The sequence below is a fragment of the Symphalangus syndactylus genome, chromosome 4 (assembly GCF_028878055.3).
Source record: "Symphalangus syndactylus isolate Jambi chromosome 4, NHGRI_mSymSyn1-v2.1_pri, whole genome shotgun sequence".
NCBI classification, from domain to species: domain Eukaryota; kingdom Metazoa; phylum Chordata; class Mammalia; order Primates; family Hylobatidae; genus Symphalangus; species Symphalangus syndactylus.
Genome location: NC_072426.2, coordinates 34,107,636 through 34,124,308, shown reverse-complemented (window position 1 = coordinate 34,124,308; position 16,673 = coordinate 34,107,636). Strand labels below are relative to the sequence as shown.

The window sequence follows — 16,673 nt, the reverse complement described above, 5'->3', positions numbered from 1 at the left end:
GCTTACTGTAACCTCAAACTCCTGGACTCAAGCCATCCTCCTACCTAGCCTTTTGAGCAGCTGAGACTACAGCTGCACCACCACACCAGGCTAAATTTTGTATTTTTTTGTAGAGATAGGGTTTCACTATGTTGCCCAGGCTGGTCTCGAATTCCTGGGCTCAAGCCATGCCTTGGCCTCCTGAAGTTCTGGGATTACAGGCATGAGCTACTGTGTCCAGCCCAAAGTTTTAAATAAAGTAAACACCATTTGGGTACCAACACTAGTAGAAATCAAAAACAAAAATAGACAAATTTTGCCTATGAATTAAAAAATCCCTCCGCCAAAATAGACTAACATAGTCAAAATAATCCATGAACCAAGGAAATTTAATCCAATAATTCATGGATGCTTCAGTAGTAGAAAACATATATTTTATCATATTAAAAGTTATAAAGGGAAAATTGTATGACCATCTTCCTATACACTGGAAATACATTTGATAATATGTAATAACAATTATTTATAATAACACTCAAAAATATAAAAATGCAAATTACTTTCTTAACTTTGTAAAAGAAATCTAACGTAGCACCAGAGGCAACATCATGGTATTTGAGGGCATTCCCACTAAAGTTAGGAACTAGACAAAAATGTATACTTTTCTTAATTGATGCTATTCTGTATGTACTGTTCAATGCAAAGACAAAAGAGGGAAATTAGGGGCCGGGCATGGTGGCTCACGTCTGTAATCCCAGCACTTTGGGAGGCTGAGGTAGGTGGATCACCTGAGGTCAGAGGTTCAAGACCAGCCTGGCCAACATGGTGAAACCCCGTCTCTACTAAAAATACAAAAAATTAGCTGGGCATGGTGGTGGGTGCCCGTAATCCCAGCTATTCAGGAGGCTGAGTCAGGAGAATCACTTGAACCCAGGAGGCGGAGGTTGCTGTGGGCCAAGATTGTGCCATTGCACTCCAGCCTGGGCAACAAGAGCGAAACTTTGATTAATCAGCTTATGTGCCTGACACTGGTCTTGCAGTACGATTGGAAGCCAAAACAAGGTGGAGGATGTCCTGAATTAAGATGTTTTCACCTCACTGTATAACAGAGACAGCCAATAAATCTACCATTTGATTTAAAAAAAAAAAAAAGGAAATTGAAAGTATAAAAATTTAAGACATATAAGGAGATAAAAAATTGTAACTGTAGGTGACTATATGACTATATTGCATTGTGCATTGTATATACCCAAGAAAATCACCTGAAAATCCACCACAAATAGGAGAATTATGTAAGGAAGTGGAATGTAAAATTAACATACAGACATCAATAGCTTTTAAGCATACAAACAGAAGACAAATAAAAGAAATGACCCCAATTACAATATTAGCAGTGAGGATAAAATCTATAAAATACAATACAATGAAATATTGAGAAACATTTTAAACACTAAGAACATGGACGGAGACTTGAACAAATGCAAAACATATTATGTTCTTAGAATGAGTTGACATCATAAAAGGTCAATTCTCCTTACATCAATTTTTAAATTTAACTCAGTCCTAATGAAAGCATCATCTGATTTCTGTTTGAACCAGACAGGCTGATTCTGAAGTTCATATACAACAGAAAACATGAATAGCTACAAAATATTGCAAACGGAGTGTAATTATAAGGACAGAAAAAGCCCCATTAGAGATTAAAATATGGTAAAAGGACTTTTATAAAAAAGATTCTGTGATGAAACAAATGTGGTAATGATATGTGAATAGACAGACCAATGGAACAGAACAGAATATCCATATACACCTAAGAATTAGGAATTTCAACTGGCTTTTCATCTCCAAAATGGTACACGACATTTATACTGTAAGAAATGAAAGTTGAGTGAGCCGAGATCGTGCCACTGCACTCCAGCCTGGGCAACAGAGCGAGACTCTGTCTCAAAAAAAAAAAAAGAAAAAAAAAGAGAAATGCAAGTTGAAACTATGATGAAATGCTATTTTAAAACCAAGAAATTTGCAAAAATCCAAAAGTTTCACAACACATTCAAAATCCTGGAGACAATATGAATTAGTTCAATGCTCTTGAACTTAATTTGGTAATACCTGGCCTCAATGATCCTCCCACCTCAGCCTTTTTCAATATTTTCTGAAATTACAATTACAAATGTATATTCCCTTTCACTCAGCAATTCCTCTTTTGGATTTTACCTAACAGATATGCCTGTAATCAAAAAGATATATGAATATGTAAGGTTTTTCACTGCACATTGTTTTTCATTGAAGCCATAGAGACAGGTCGAACAAACTAAGATAAAGTCCCATACTGGAATATAGTGCAGAAGTAAGAAATGAATGAGGAAGGTGAATATGCATTGATGTGGAAGATCTTCCAGATATTTGTCAAGTGAAAGAGAACAAGGCACATACCAATGTATATAATGTGCTATTTTTTTGTGTGTAAAAAATAGAGGAAATCTATATTTGAGTTTGCCAGTGTATACATAAAGAAACTTTAGAAGGTTATACAAGAAACAAGATGCATTGGTTACCTGTGGAGGAGTTAAGGCTTAGATGGGAAATAGTTAGACAGGCGACAGTTTACCTTTGGTCTTTTTTTCATTTTGAACCATGCAAGTGTTTTTGCCTATTCAATAAGTAAATAAATAAGCAAGCATACAGCCATATGCATACATCCTATGTACTTATAAAAATGACTAAGGATGCTGTCTATGTATTGATAGGCAAAAATCTCTCAGGATGTTAAGTGGACAAAGGAAGGTGGGGAATGTAATGTATAATATACTATTTTTTTATGAAAAAGAGAGACATTGAGAATATTTGCTTGGTTTTGCTTATAAATGCATAAAGAACCTGGAAAAATACTCCAGTTGGTGAACATTGTGGTGTGCTGCCAGTTCCCCTCCAGGCCCCCTTCAGGAATGACAGAGTCCTTGCCCCAGCTGTTGAGAATGCTGACAGCCCTTATGGGGATAGATTGCCTCCTTTGAAGGGAGCCACCTTACCTCAGATCACCACCCATTCCTGGGTAGCCACATCCAGTGCATGATCAACATGAAAGTGTGGATGGGCAGCTCCCAGCACCCAGCTCAGCACATCTCTGAAGGGTCATCCCAAGTTTAGAAATCTCCTTTTTTATAACTGCAAGGTTATCTGCAGCTAATCTTCTCCCTCTGCCATCTGTGCCCTTCCATAGGCATCAATTCGAGAGCATTCCTAATCAGTCTCCTTCTTGCTAGGAATCTGCTTCCTAGGGAACCCAAGAAACTAAAAACTAAGAAACTAAAATTAGTGGTTCTCTGTGGTTGAGCAGGGTGGGAATCTGGTGAAGGTGGACAAGGTTGAGAAGGCTTATTTCACTTTATGCCTTTTTATAATTTAAAAGAATTGTACCGTGTGTATGCATCATTTATTCAAATTATAAATGCAAATGTATTGATAACTTGCTATGTCAGTGATATTTTATGCTTTTCCATGTACGTCCTTGGAGAACCTTTTTTTTTACTTTAGGAGGAGATTTTTTTTTTTTTTTTTTTTTGAGACAGAGTCTCGCTCTGTTGCCCAGGCTGGAGTGCAGTGGCACGATCTCGGCTCCCTGCAAGCTCCACCTCCTGGGTTCACGCCATTCTCCTGCCTCAGCCTCCCGAGCAGCTGGGACTACAGGCGCCCACCACCAGGCCCGGCTAATTTTTTGTATTTTTAGTAGAGACGGGGTTTCGCTGTGTTAGCCAGGATGGTCTCAATCTCCTGACCTCGTGATCCGCCCGCCTCTGCCTCCCAAAGTGCTGGGATTACAGGCGTGAGCCACCACGCCCGGCAGGAGGAGATATTTTAATCCCAAGTGCTGTGCCCTACCACACTCTAAATAAGCTTTTCTTTTCTGTTCGTTTTTGTTTAGGACCTGCAGAGAAACACCTCCTGATTTGGTCTTACAATGGAACTGAAAAAGTCACCTGACGGTGGATGGGGCTGGGTGATTGTGTTTGTCTCCTTCCTTACTCAGTTTTTGTGTTACGGATCCCCGCTAGCTGTTGGAGTCCTGTACATAGAATGGCTGGATGCCTTTGGTGAAGGAAAAGGAAAAACAGCCTGGGTTGGATCGCTGGCAAGTGGAGTTGGCTTGCTTGCAAGTAAGTAGATAAATTTATGCCTCTCTTTACTCTTTAATCATTTAATTACATTTACTACGTCATGAACATTATGCAAGGCAGAGAGGGCTTTCTTTTCAAAGTATAACATATCTTTTCCTGCCTTCATTGCAGTGATTGTACTTTCACTGTAATAAATCTGTGTGAAAATATAGGCACTCCCTAAGATGTTAAATCATCCATCCATTCATTCATTTCTTTATTAATTTATTTTCTACGATGTGCCAGGCATTGAACTAGATGCTGGAAATGAAAAGATGAACAGCAAACACATGGTTCCTGCCCTTAAGAGGCTCACAGTCTTGTAAGACACACACATGTGTGACTAAGAATGAGTCAGGGAGATGAAGGTAGTGATCCAGGTATGCTCAGGGTACATTGGCAAGGACCAAAGGACCAAATGGCTCTCAGCAGCCCTCTAAGCAGCTTCTTTTTTTTTTTTTTTGAGACAGAGTCTCGCTCTGTCGCCCAGGCTGGAGTGCAGTGGTGCAATCTCGGCTCACTGCAAGCTCCGCCTCCCGGGCTCACGCCATTCTCCTGCCTCAGCCTCTCCGAGTAGCTGGGATTACAGGCGCCCGCCACCACGCCCGGCTAATTTTTTTTTTTTTTTTTTTTGTATTTTTATTAGAGACGGGATTTCACCATGGTCTCGATCTCCTGACCTCGTGATCCGCCCGCCTTGGCCTCCCAAAGTGCTGGGATTACAAGCGTGAGCCACCGCGCCCGGCCCCTAAGCAGCTTCTACATGGCTTGTGATTACTCTTCTCTGCTTCAGATACACTGTGGTCAAATCACGTGTCCTGTGGTCATGAGAACTTCACAAGAAAAAGCTGACATAGCAAAGAGTCTCACAAAATCCAGTCATCCATCACAAAAGTAAAATCCTCATTAAGGATTTTAATATATTGTTATGTATAAGATATACGTGATATATTTTGTGTGTCTCCAAAAGTGCTATTCTTGATGAACAGTTACATACGATGTAATAGTGATTCCTGTCATCTTTAGATAGAACAGTAGAGACTTTTTATTTCCCTTTTCACCATTAAAGTCATATGCCACTTGAACTTCTAGAGTCATAGTTTGAACTCTGCAGTAATATTTAGTGACCATTACTCCAACATACTTGGAACTATTTAAGCACAAAAGATGGTGATCTAGATAGGGTCAGTAGCCCTGGGCTGTCTTCCTGTGTGCTATGAACTCACCATTATTCATTGAGCAAATCACAATCTCTCTTCTTATGGGGAAAATAAGGACATTAAATATGATTTGTAAGGTATTTTTCAGCTCTAAAATGGTTTCATGAACAATGCATTAGTCATTCCTTCTTTTAAATATGCTTCTCTCCTGAATTTTAAAGGGGATGTCTTTCAAAAAAAGCAATGCCTCCAATTGTTGTATTACCTTGTTAAATTATAAAAAAGACAAAAAGGTTTAAAAAACAATGCAGGATCATCTCACTATGTCAGATAAGATGATTAAATATAAGTAAACAAATAAAAATAATATTGCCGTTATGAGCTCAAGGGAAACAGGGAAAGTTTGCCCTAGATTTGTTTGATAGAGTTTCTCAAAATAAGGATTGTTTGTAAAGCCATCAAAGTACAAGTGGATGATAAGTGATATGTTAATAATGTGATTCGAATGTATTGATTTCTAAAATAAGACCTGTAGTAGGGAGGAAATAATTTTTTTAATGTTCTCTAATTAGTCACCATTTCTATTAGCAAATACTAAGTTAAACAGAAATGTAATTACTTTGGCTTCCAGCAAGGGTCAAAGGATTATTGAAATGCTAACTCAGTTAGCACATACTTGAAGAATGAAGCTTCTTTTCACAAGTCTGTCCAGGTTGGAGTAGAGGGCTGAGGCAAGCTGAGATCTCCTTAAGGATGGGCGTTGGTGGTCAGAGCTGAAGCTGACTGTTTTTGACAATTCAACTGCAGCTCTACACGTTTTCCAAGTTTCTAGGTGGATGATCACTCATCTCAAGAGCCAGGAGCAGCCCTCTTTTACTCTTAGGCAGAACTGGTTACATAATTTGCAGGCCCCAGTGCAAAATGAATATACAGAATCCTTGTTAAAAAATTAAGAATTTAGTGACAGCAGAGCACTAAACCAAGCGTGGAATCCTTCTAAACACTGGGCCCTGTGCAACTTGCATAGGTCACAAATCCAATAAGCCAGCTCTGCTTGTAGGGACCAGAGAGTTAGGGCATCTTATCAAAATTCTGGGAGACAACAAGTACTTGAAGGAGCTTGAGGGTGGAGTCAGAAGCTAATTCAAGTCCTGGCTCTACCACCATTGAGCTGAGTGACCTTATGCAAGTCACTTAACCTCTCTAGGTCCAATGCCTTTAGCTAGATGAGGAAGTAATTGCACCTGGTGAGCAAAGCTTTTAAAGATGAGCATAGCCGGGTGCGGTGGCTCAAGCCTGTAATCCCAGCACTTTGGGAGGCCGAGGCGGGTGGATCACGAGGTCAGGAGATCGAGACCATCCTGGCTAACACGGTGAAACCCCGTCTCCACTAAAAAATACAAAAAAATTAGCCGGGCATGCTGGCGGGCGCCTGTGGTCCCAGCTACTTGGGAGGCTGAGGCAGGAGAATGGCATGAACCAGGAGGTGGAGGTTGCGGTGAGCCGAGATCGCGCCACCGCACTCCAGCCTGGGGGACAGAGAAAGACTCCGTCTCAAAAAAAAAAAAAAGATGAGCATAGAAAAATGAGGGCAAATAATTCAAGAATGAAAAGTGGTGGGGAAAAAAAAGGATGGCTAAATAGCTACAACTTACGCCTGCGTGTGTGTATATATACATATATATGTGTGTGTATATATATATATATATACACTTTAGATATTGTGTACAAGTTTCAGCATAGCTGGCTCCATTGAATATATTGTATTTGATGTTGTCCTCTTTGGGTTCCTCATAGCATAAATTAAGATGCAAACCCTGAAACAGTGTTTATATAGTATTAGCAAGCAATGTCTGGCAGTGTGCAAGCCACATTGACCATCTGCTTTATGACAACTTTGCTCTATAGAGAAACAAGTGGATCATTAGTACCTTGGAAGTGGAATAAGTATTTTCATGTTGGTGACTCAAATGGTTATCAGTGGTTCTTAGCCAGGGAGATAATTAGGATCATCTATGGGACCATTTCAGCATATAATTGCATGGATTTGACACTCAGACATTCTAATTCATTTGGTCCATGATGGGGCCTAGATTCATGAATTATTATTATTATTATTATTATTAGAGATTGGGTCTTGCTCTGTCGCCCAGGCTGGAGTGCAGTGGCGCTATATTGGCTCACTGCAACCTCGACTTCCCGGGTTCAAGTGATCTTCCCAACTCAGCCTCTTGAGTAGCTGGGACTACAGGTGCATGCCACCATGCCCAACTATTTTTTTCTTATTTTTTGTAGAAACAAAGTCTCACCATGTGGCCCAGGCTGGTCTCAAACTCCTGGGCTCAAGGGATTCTCCTGCCTCAGCCTCCCAAAGTGTTGAGATTACAGGCATAAGCTACTGTACCTGGCCTCATGAATTTTTTAAAGTCCCCAAAGTGATTTTTAGTTAGGAACTACCACTGGCTTAAGCCCTCTATATTTAAATTTTAATCTTTCACTTTTTGATAACTCTCTGATATATGATTTGCTTTGACATTTTTAAAATAAAGAGAACTATTGCAGATTTCTTCTTGTGTGTGGCACTACTCATGCCGTGTAAATCATGAAAAGTAAATTGTCTGTAAAACCTGCAAAAGAAAGGGATCATTCAGGATGAAAGATGAAGACAGTTCTTGGAAAGATGGGCAGGAGAGGGAGTTGGAACTTTGCCAAGATTGTGCCTAAGCATGTGAAATATAAACTCCTACTCCCGGGCTTTGGCAAACCTAGATTTGGACAGTAGCTCATAATAGCATATTACAACTGTGAAAAGGCATGAAATTCTGGACTTTATACTCTTCATAATCTTAATTCCTAATTCCTTTTCCTTGAAACTTAAATAATTGAGAAGAAAATACTTCTTCCCCTTGCCTGAATTCTTTGTTTGTCCAGATAATCCCTGGGATGAATAAAGCTGGGTAGGAAGGATCCTACCCTCCTGGGTTATACATTGTGAATGAGCTCATCCTCATTACATATATTCCTAAGGTCTCTGAGCTAGGGATGCCAATATAGAAAACACCATTCATGTTTCTAAGAGGTTTGTAGTCTCAGGGAAGAGACAGAAAAAAAACGGTAACTAATAATTTGAGAATTCACAAATATCAAGGAGAACAGCAATGGCAAAACAATCTCTGTGGTTTTAGAGGGATAGCCTTTGAGGAAGCTATTGAGATGGGCCAGATAGGAAGATGGACTTTCATAGGCCGATAGACAGGGAGAGGGAAGTCCATGCAAACTACCTTTTTGCAGAGGCCTGGATTTGGCACTGCAGAGGCTGTGTTCTCATGGAGTAAATTTGGCTGGAAAGGAGGGATTGTGTTGGGAGTTGTGACAGTCAGTTTTATGTTTCAACTTGGCTAGGTTACATTCTCCAGTTGTTCAAACACCAATCTAGGTGTTGCTGTGAAGTTATTTTGTAGATGTGAATAAAGTGCATAGTCACTTAACTTTAAATAAGGTAGCTTATCCTAGAAAATCTAGATGGATTTGGCTCAATTGTTGAAAGGCTTTAAGAGCAGAAATGAGCTTTCCCAAAAGAAGAAATTCTGCTTGTAATTGTAGCTGCAGCCTATCCCTGAGAGTTCCAACATGCCCTTCCTAATGGCCTCCCCTGCAAATTTTTGACTTGGTTAGCTAGGCAGGTATTGTCTGGCTGCCTAGTATGGTTGTGCCAAACGTGTAAGCCAATTCCTTGCAATAAATGTCTTAATATATACTTCCTACTAGTTTTGTTTTTCTGGTTGAAACTTGACTGATATGGGAGAAATGGAAGGTAACTGAACTAGAGAGCTATCATGGCCTTGCATTGTTTTAAGATGAGCTAACACACCCTTTGGCTAGATATTGTTCCCCAAATTCAAGGAAATGGTGGTTCTGTTTCTCACACTACCCAAGTGCTGAAACGCAGGAAATAGCACGGGTCTGCAGTTTTGTACTCAAAGCAGATTTGAGAGTCCTTACCCTCTCCCTTTTGTCTTCACTTCCTCCAAAGGTGTTCAAACTCCTAATATGAGTCAGTAAACGTATCACCATGTTAATATAATGAGTCAGTATGGCCAGGCCCACTTGCTGAATGAGTTATGAGTGCTGGCAGAGCTGGGTTTGGGCATTACCCCTAAGCACTGTTAACTCCTTCAAGGAGTACTGAATTCCTGCTTCTCTCAAGGATTCTGTTGCATTGGCAGGTTCCCAGTGTGCTAGGCAGTTTTAAGATTGGTAGGAATAAAGATGAGGTTTTGGTTAAGCTTTCTGCCATCTCTAAATACCACCAAACCAACTAAAATGAAAGGCAGTCAGGGTATATGAGATCAACAATTTGAGCGGGTGTGGCTCCTTAGTGCCTTTTTCTTTTTCAAGGAGCTGAACTTGAGATTTACAGTCTTTGCTGGAGCAAGGATTGAGGAACCTGCAATTTGGAGGAGCTCACACCTTGGGCTCCCTGAATTTTAGGTGGAAAGGTAGGACCTTCACAGGCCCAACTGATCCACTCTGTTAGGAAATCTTTGCTGCATGGCAGGTCCATAACCTGGTTACTGCTATATTCTGTTTCTCACTGTAGCGTCAGCCAACTTGTGTATTCACTGCAGCAGACCTGGCCATCCTTCTACTCCTGGGACTCTTTGAAACTTTTTAGGAAAAAGAAGTGCGTGGAGGTTGAGTTTATTTCCTAAAGGGAATAATTTCATTCCCAAAACTATCCTATAATAAATTAAAAACTGAAAAATCACATTATGTTTCTGTTCCCTCCATTTAGAATACATGTTCATCCCTTTTGTTGACATAACCATACTTCGCAGCCTAGTTCACGGCTTAGTTATGTGGCTTTGGTTGTTCTTCCTCTTATGAAATCCCCAAACAAGCCATCTGAACCTTTCTTTTGGTGCTTTTGACCTTGGGTTTTATTTTAACCCTTGATGCGAGTTTGTTTTGCCTCTTGCCTAAGTCCTGGATTGTGTTTGATTTCTCTGTGTCCTTTTCTAACATGATATGAGATTCTAGTACAGTGCTGTCCAGTAGGGTGGGCACATGTGGCTACTGGGCACCTGAAATGTGGCTCATTCCAGTTTAGATGAGCTATAGGTATAATAAATACATACTGGGCTGGGTGTAGTGGCTCATGCCTATAATACTTAGAGCTTTGGGAGGCTGAGGCAGGAGGACCACTTGAGACCAGGAGTTTAAGACCAGCCTGGGCAACATAATGAGACCCTGTCGCTGTAATTTTTTTTTTTTTAATTAGCCAGGAGTGGTGGTAACTTGGGAGGCTGAGGCAATAGTGGCTTCTAAACACCAATACTGACAATGATAATATTGGCTCTTGAACACTAACACACAGGCAATGGTAAGTTCAGGAAAAACTTTCACCAAAGGCAAAATGAATATAAAGGCAATGACAGATGAAATGTATGAGTGTGTGTATATGTGTGTATGTGTGTGTGAAGTTCCCATTATCTTCTTACTGTCTTGCATTTTATTCTGAAATTACATCCTTCTCACTATTTGCTTATGTAAACATTTCTTCTTCTCTAAGCAATAATAATAATTAGATGGTTATTACTTTTTTTTTTTTTTGAGACAGAGTTTTTCTCATTGCCCAGGCTGGAGTGCAGTGGCGTGATCCCAGCTCACTGCAACCTCCATTTTCCCGGTTCATGCAATTCTCCTGCCTCAGCCTACCGAGTAGCTGGGATTACAGGCATGTGCCACCACACCCGGCTTATTTTTGTATTTTTAGTAGAGGCAGGGTTTCGTCATGTTGGCCAACCTGGTCTTGAACTCCTGACCTCAGGTGATCCACCCGCCTTGGCCTCACAAAGTGCTGGGATTACAGGCTTGAGCCACCATGGCCGGCTGGTTATTATATTTTTAAAGTATCTTGTGAAAATAAAAAATTAGGAACCCCCTCCCCTTTTCCCCCCTTTTTTTCCCTAAAATTGTTCAGGTTCAAAGGTGTGGAATCACTGGTTCATGTCATAGGTAAACTAACTTTTGTACCAAAGTTCCCTTCGGCAAAGTTTTCACTTTGCGTTGTAAGAAATCTCCTGAAAGTAACCCTTTGATTTAATCTGTCTCTTGAAACTCATCCAGTGCTGAGGAATAATAGATGGTTTATCATCTTGAGGCCTTGCACAGTTACTACAAAGAGCTAAACACATAAATGTATCACATTTTGCAGATGTGACTTGATGGTCACTTTGATGCATTTTGTCTTGTTATTGCTGAAATATGAGGCTATTGTGTTTTGAATCTATGTAAATAGAATCTATAAATAAACTCAGGTTCTAAGGATAAGGGTAAAATAATTTGCTCTAAACTATTGAACACCAAGTGATTATAAATTTTATGTTTTCATCTAACATAAGTTCATAAAGCTATGTTATCTATAAGACATTAACAAAAGTACCATTACCAGTGGTGAATCCATACAGGTCTGCAGCAGACTTGATCCTTGCTTCCTTGGAGGAAAGAATTTGGCCAGGGGGCAGAAGTGGGTTTAAAGCAGAGAAAGAGACCAAGGCAAGTTTTAGAGCCGGAGTGAGAGTTTATTAAAAAATTTTAGAGCAGGAGTGAAAGAAAGTATTTACAGTTGGAAGAGGGACATGTGGGCAACTTGAGAGATTCAAGTGCCCCATTCAGTCCTTGACTTGGGGTTTTACAAGTTGGCATGGTTCTGGGGTTTTTCCTTCTCTCTTGATTCTTCCCTCATGGTTGGCTGTTGCTCAACTGCTGCATGTGCAGTGTTGGTCATTTGGGAGGGTTACCACGTGCCTAGTGTGTTTACTGAGGCTGTGCTCATGCTTCGTAGGGGCAGTTTTCCTTTACCAGTCAAATGCCCCCAGAGGAAGGTCGTACATCCACCATTTTGCCTCTTAGTGAGGAATGCCCGAGTCCACTTGCTCAGCTCCTGACATCTTACTGGGAAGCTGCTGATCTCCAGCTCCAGGTGTTTTCTGTCTACTGGGAGACTCTCTTCCCCTGGTGTTGGCTGTGGCCAATTATCATTTCAGAAAAACAGTTTAATAAACACCTGACCATCACCTGATGGTTACCGGAAATTCCTGGGTGAGGCGAGGCCTCTCCTGCCCTGCTCATGTCTGCCTAACTACCTACTCTAACAGTACATTGATGTTCTTTACTAATAATTTGATTTCTAGGAAAAAATTAAGATCCCAATTGAACTATTTCTCAATCAGGGAGAATGCTGGTCTGACTTTGGCCTTAGACCTGTCATTGGCCAGCTATGGACTCTTGGTCAAATCACATGATCTTTCTGAGTTCCAGTTTCACCATTTTTAAATTGAGGTGTTTAGACCATTTCCAACTTCCAAAATTTCAGCTCTAAAATTTTTTGTCTTTAATCTCTGACCTAATGATATATTTCTCTAAATCAGCAGCAGATGGCAGTGTGAAAGTAGAGAACTTTAAAACCTGTTTCCATTTGCTGTTTTCACCCTGTAAGAGAATTTCTGTTCATTTTTTCCTAATGCTTAAATTGTTTTTCAAAAAATCATTTGTTAGGCAAAAAAAGTGACTTAAGAATTTATCACATAGTTGATAACAATGCTGTATATTTCATACAACAGTGGCTTTGGTTGTACATGCTATGAAAATTATTACTCCTCCATCTTGTCCCCACACTCCCAGGCTCTGAGGCTTCCTCGTGGAATTAACAGGCATTAAGGAGCATAAAGTCCTATTTTGAGGATGAAACTTGAAACTTTTCAAGTATGCCGGGAATAATCTTTGTGTGTTTCAATTCCATTGTGTTGTAAAATTTGCGAACACTGAAACTCAATGTCAATGTAGTTTGGTAACAACAGAGAAGGGTCATGCCTTATGCTGTCAGACATCCATTTGTAAAATTAGACTCTTAAAACTGTTTCTATTTTTGAAGTATCTAAGCATTTCTCATTAGGTGTACAGACAGCCCAACTATTGGATGATAAGTTTGGTCTTTCAAATGGATTTTCCTTTTAAAATACTGGCACAGAATATTTCCCTCTATTTGTTGTGTAAATGTATCAGTCTCCTCTTCTGCATCAGTGTCCTCTTCTGCACTGACTTGCACAAGAGGGCCTGAAAACGGGAGGGTACAATTTATGGCCAGGAAGGAATGTGGGAGAGCCTTAAGCACCAGAAGCTATGATCTCAGTATATCTCAGGGGCCATGAACTGGTCTTAAATATGTGTTTAAGAAGTTCTCTGGTATTGGGAAGAATGTAAGAACACAGTGCATGGGTTATTGGAACCAACCTCTGTCATTTACAAACAGTGAGACTGTGATGGATTTCACTGTTTCTCTGAGGTTGCTTCAAAAAGGGGTAAAAGACACATACATACAGAAAAGTGTATGTATCATGACAGTATAGCTTGATGAATGCTCATGAACTGAACACACTCATGTAATCATTACATTCATGCCAAGAACCAGAACATGAGCAGTACCCTGCAAGTTTGGCTTTGCGCTCTTCTGATTATAACTCCCCAGCCCCTCCTAAAGATAGCCAGTATTCTGACTTCTAACACAGATTAGTTTTGCCTGTTTCTGTAGTTTTTATAATTGAAAGTATATAGGTTGTACTTTTTATGTTGGGTGTCTTTCATTTACATTGCGTTTGTGTGATACACCCTTAACGTGTGTAGTTGTAGATCGTTTTCACTGCCATATAATTAGGTATATAACTCCAGGTGTTTATGTGGAATTGAATTCCACATAGAATTGAAACTTCTGGGTTTTACAGCATGCTGTGTTCGGCTTTAGTAAACACTGCCAGCAGTGTGTGAGAATTCTGTTCCTACCGCTTTCTTGCTAACAGTATTGTCTGTCTTTAGCCATTCTGGTAGGTGTAGTTTTGAAAATTGGAGATCAACTTGAAAGGTTGTCAACTCAATTCAGATATACTTCTCTTTGCTTTCAAATCCTTGGTCTTTCTTCTACCATAGACTTGAACAGCTTCTTTGAGCTTCAGTTTCCTTCCATGTTAAATGAGACTGTTGGGCTAAATAACCCTTAATGTCCTTTTATTTCTAGTACATTAAGTTCTGTACTTCTGAGTACAGTCCTAGTAGGAAAGAATTTCACTATCACTTAAATTCTGTTACATGAGCAGTTGCCCACTTATTTGTAGAACAATTCCAGGTGAGGGTCACTTTTGCCTGTCAGTCAACAGGGCACAGTAACACTGTCAGGTGGGTACTATTATAATTCCCATTTTCAGATGAGGAAACTAAGGCACAGAATGATCAAATAAGTTGCCCAAGACCCAATAGCTACCAAGTAGTAGGGCTAGAATTTGAATAAAATCTGACTCCAGAACCTCCATTTTACCTATGTGACCTTATCATCCTTTAATTTCATTATCAAAAAGAATGGGACTAACAATAGTATCTACCTCCCAGGGCTGCAGTAAGATTAAAATGAGATGAGATTGTTCACGTGAGCTGCCTCATGTAATGTCTGCATATCATAACTACTCAGTGCATTTTATTTGTGTTGTTTTATGATGGAAAGAATCATTTTGAACTTATGATGGATGGATCATATGATAATAAGTGAAGGTTTCATTTCTTTTTTTAGGTCCTGTCTGCAGTCTCTGTGTCTCATCTTTTGGAGCAAGATCCGTCACAATCTTCAGTGGCTTCATGGTGGCTGGAGGCCTGATGTTGAGCAGTTTTGCTCCCAATATCTACTTTCTGTTTTTTTCCTATGGCATTGTTGTAGGTAAGGAACCTCGTCACTATGACTTTCCTAACCTTCAGGAGATACACATCATTTCACCAGTGCCAGATTTATGATCCAGTTAATATAAAGGAGTGAAAATGCTCACTAATAATTTACTTTCAGTAACCACTTCTCCAAAAATTGTTGCTTTAGTGAAAAAAACCTGCCCAGTGAATCAAAATGTTTGAAAGAACAAACAATCCATACTCTGTCTCCTTGCAAGGCACAGGGAAGTTCTTCATCTCAGCTCTTGTCTCTCTATAGTACACATGGGAAAAGTGAGAGGGGAACATGAAACTTGGATGTTATTGACATCTGTCACTTCTCACTAAATTATGAAGTGGCCCTTTTCCTATTGGGCAGTCAAGCATGATTCTTTGGAGCTGTTTGCGTTCACAAACAGCTGTTTGCATTCACAGCATCTGTTGCTGTGGACCCAAGTCAAAAGTCACAGCACAAGTAAAAAGTAGATTTGAAAGCATGTATTAGTATTACTATTTTTTTTAGAGATAAGACATGAGTGAAGAAAGCTGAGTGGTGGGATGATACTGGTTACAGGGGAGGAAAGTATAGGAGGTGCAGGGCCTTAGAGTACTGAAAATTTGGGAAGATATCCTTGTCATGTCATTACACTAATTGGGGTCAGTGTTAAAAATCACCAAACTTGGTATTTCCGGGAGCTGTTGGTAGGGACTTAGAAAAAGATGGCCTCCAGCTTTCAAGTTTCTTCTTAATGCCTGAAAGGAGCTAATTTTATTGACTACCAATATTCCTTTTTTCTGCCTGGAAATATTTCTCCAATAATAAATAGTAGAAAATGTAGCAATTAATATTCACTGAGTACTTATCATATGCTAGGGACTGTGCTAAATGCTTTATATGATCTCATTTCCTCTTCACAAGAACCCATTTTACAGAGAGGGAAAGTGAAGCTCAGAGAAGTAAAAATATTACTAACTAAATTAACAAAGCTAGGAGACTTGGTCTGATACTTAGAGACACTCAGTCTGATACTCAGTAGTCCATTTATATGGGATTTGATACTGGCTTAGGCTTACACTTACGGCTATTGCCGCTGATGGTGGAGTTACAGGGCTTTCACTTGGCTTTCCTCACTATGATGGCGTTGTAGGGAATGATAACTCTTATTGCTTTGTCCAAGGGACCAAAGAACAATGTAGGGAGTTCTATCAGCTGTTGTGTATATGTACTATAATTAAATATCAGGGACTGGGGAAAGGACCATTGGCTGGGCAGTTGGGGCATAATCCCATGTATTACCTACCCCATGTAAGCCCACTCTAATGGGAAGCCATGCAAACTCTTCATGTCTCTAACAACAATGTTCAAAATGTATTTCACTTTCCTCAGTGTGCAGTTACTTAAATAGATGGCCATAGTTCTCTCTGGGGAAAGACTCACATTATCATTCCACATATACAAACTTGTCATCATATTTGTTGTAATGTCCTTCCTCCTAGAGGCCTGGCCTTTCCTTCAGTTAGTGGATTCTGGGTCAGAAAACAGGCTCAGGTCTGGGATGTACATAGCTCTGATTTGACAATAGGTTCTGATTCTCAGTGACTAAGAGGAAACTGTCAGCTCATGGAGGGAGCA

At 40.0% G+C, this 16,673-nt stretch overlaps 1 protein-coding gene across 4 annotated transcripts in view; it reads left to right on the top strand.

The window, feature by feature from the left end:
- Positions 1–16,673, top strand: part of SLC16A9 (solute carrier family 16 member 9) — a 59,864-nt gene that overhangs the window by 20,749 nt on the left and 22,442 nt on the right. For all 4 annotated transcript variants that reach the window (XM_055274381.2, XM_063637897.1, XM_055274382.2 and 1 more), the window contains exons 2-3: positions 3,902–4,133; positions 14,913–15,056. In XM_055274381.2, coding sequence (XP_055130356.1) covers positions 3,938–4,133; positions 14,913–15,056 — 340 coding nt within the window. In that variant the 5' untranslated portion in view covers positions 3,902–3,937. The remainder of the gene's footprint in view (positions 1–3,901; positions 4,134–14,912; positions 15,057–16,673) is intronic.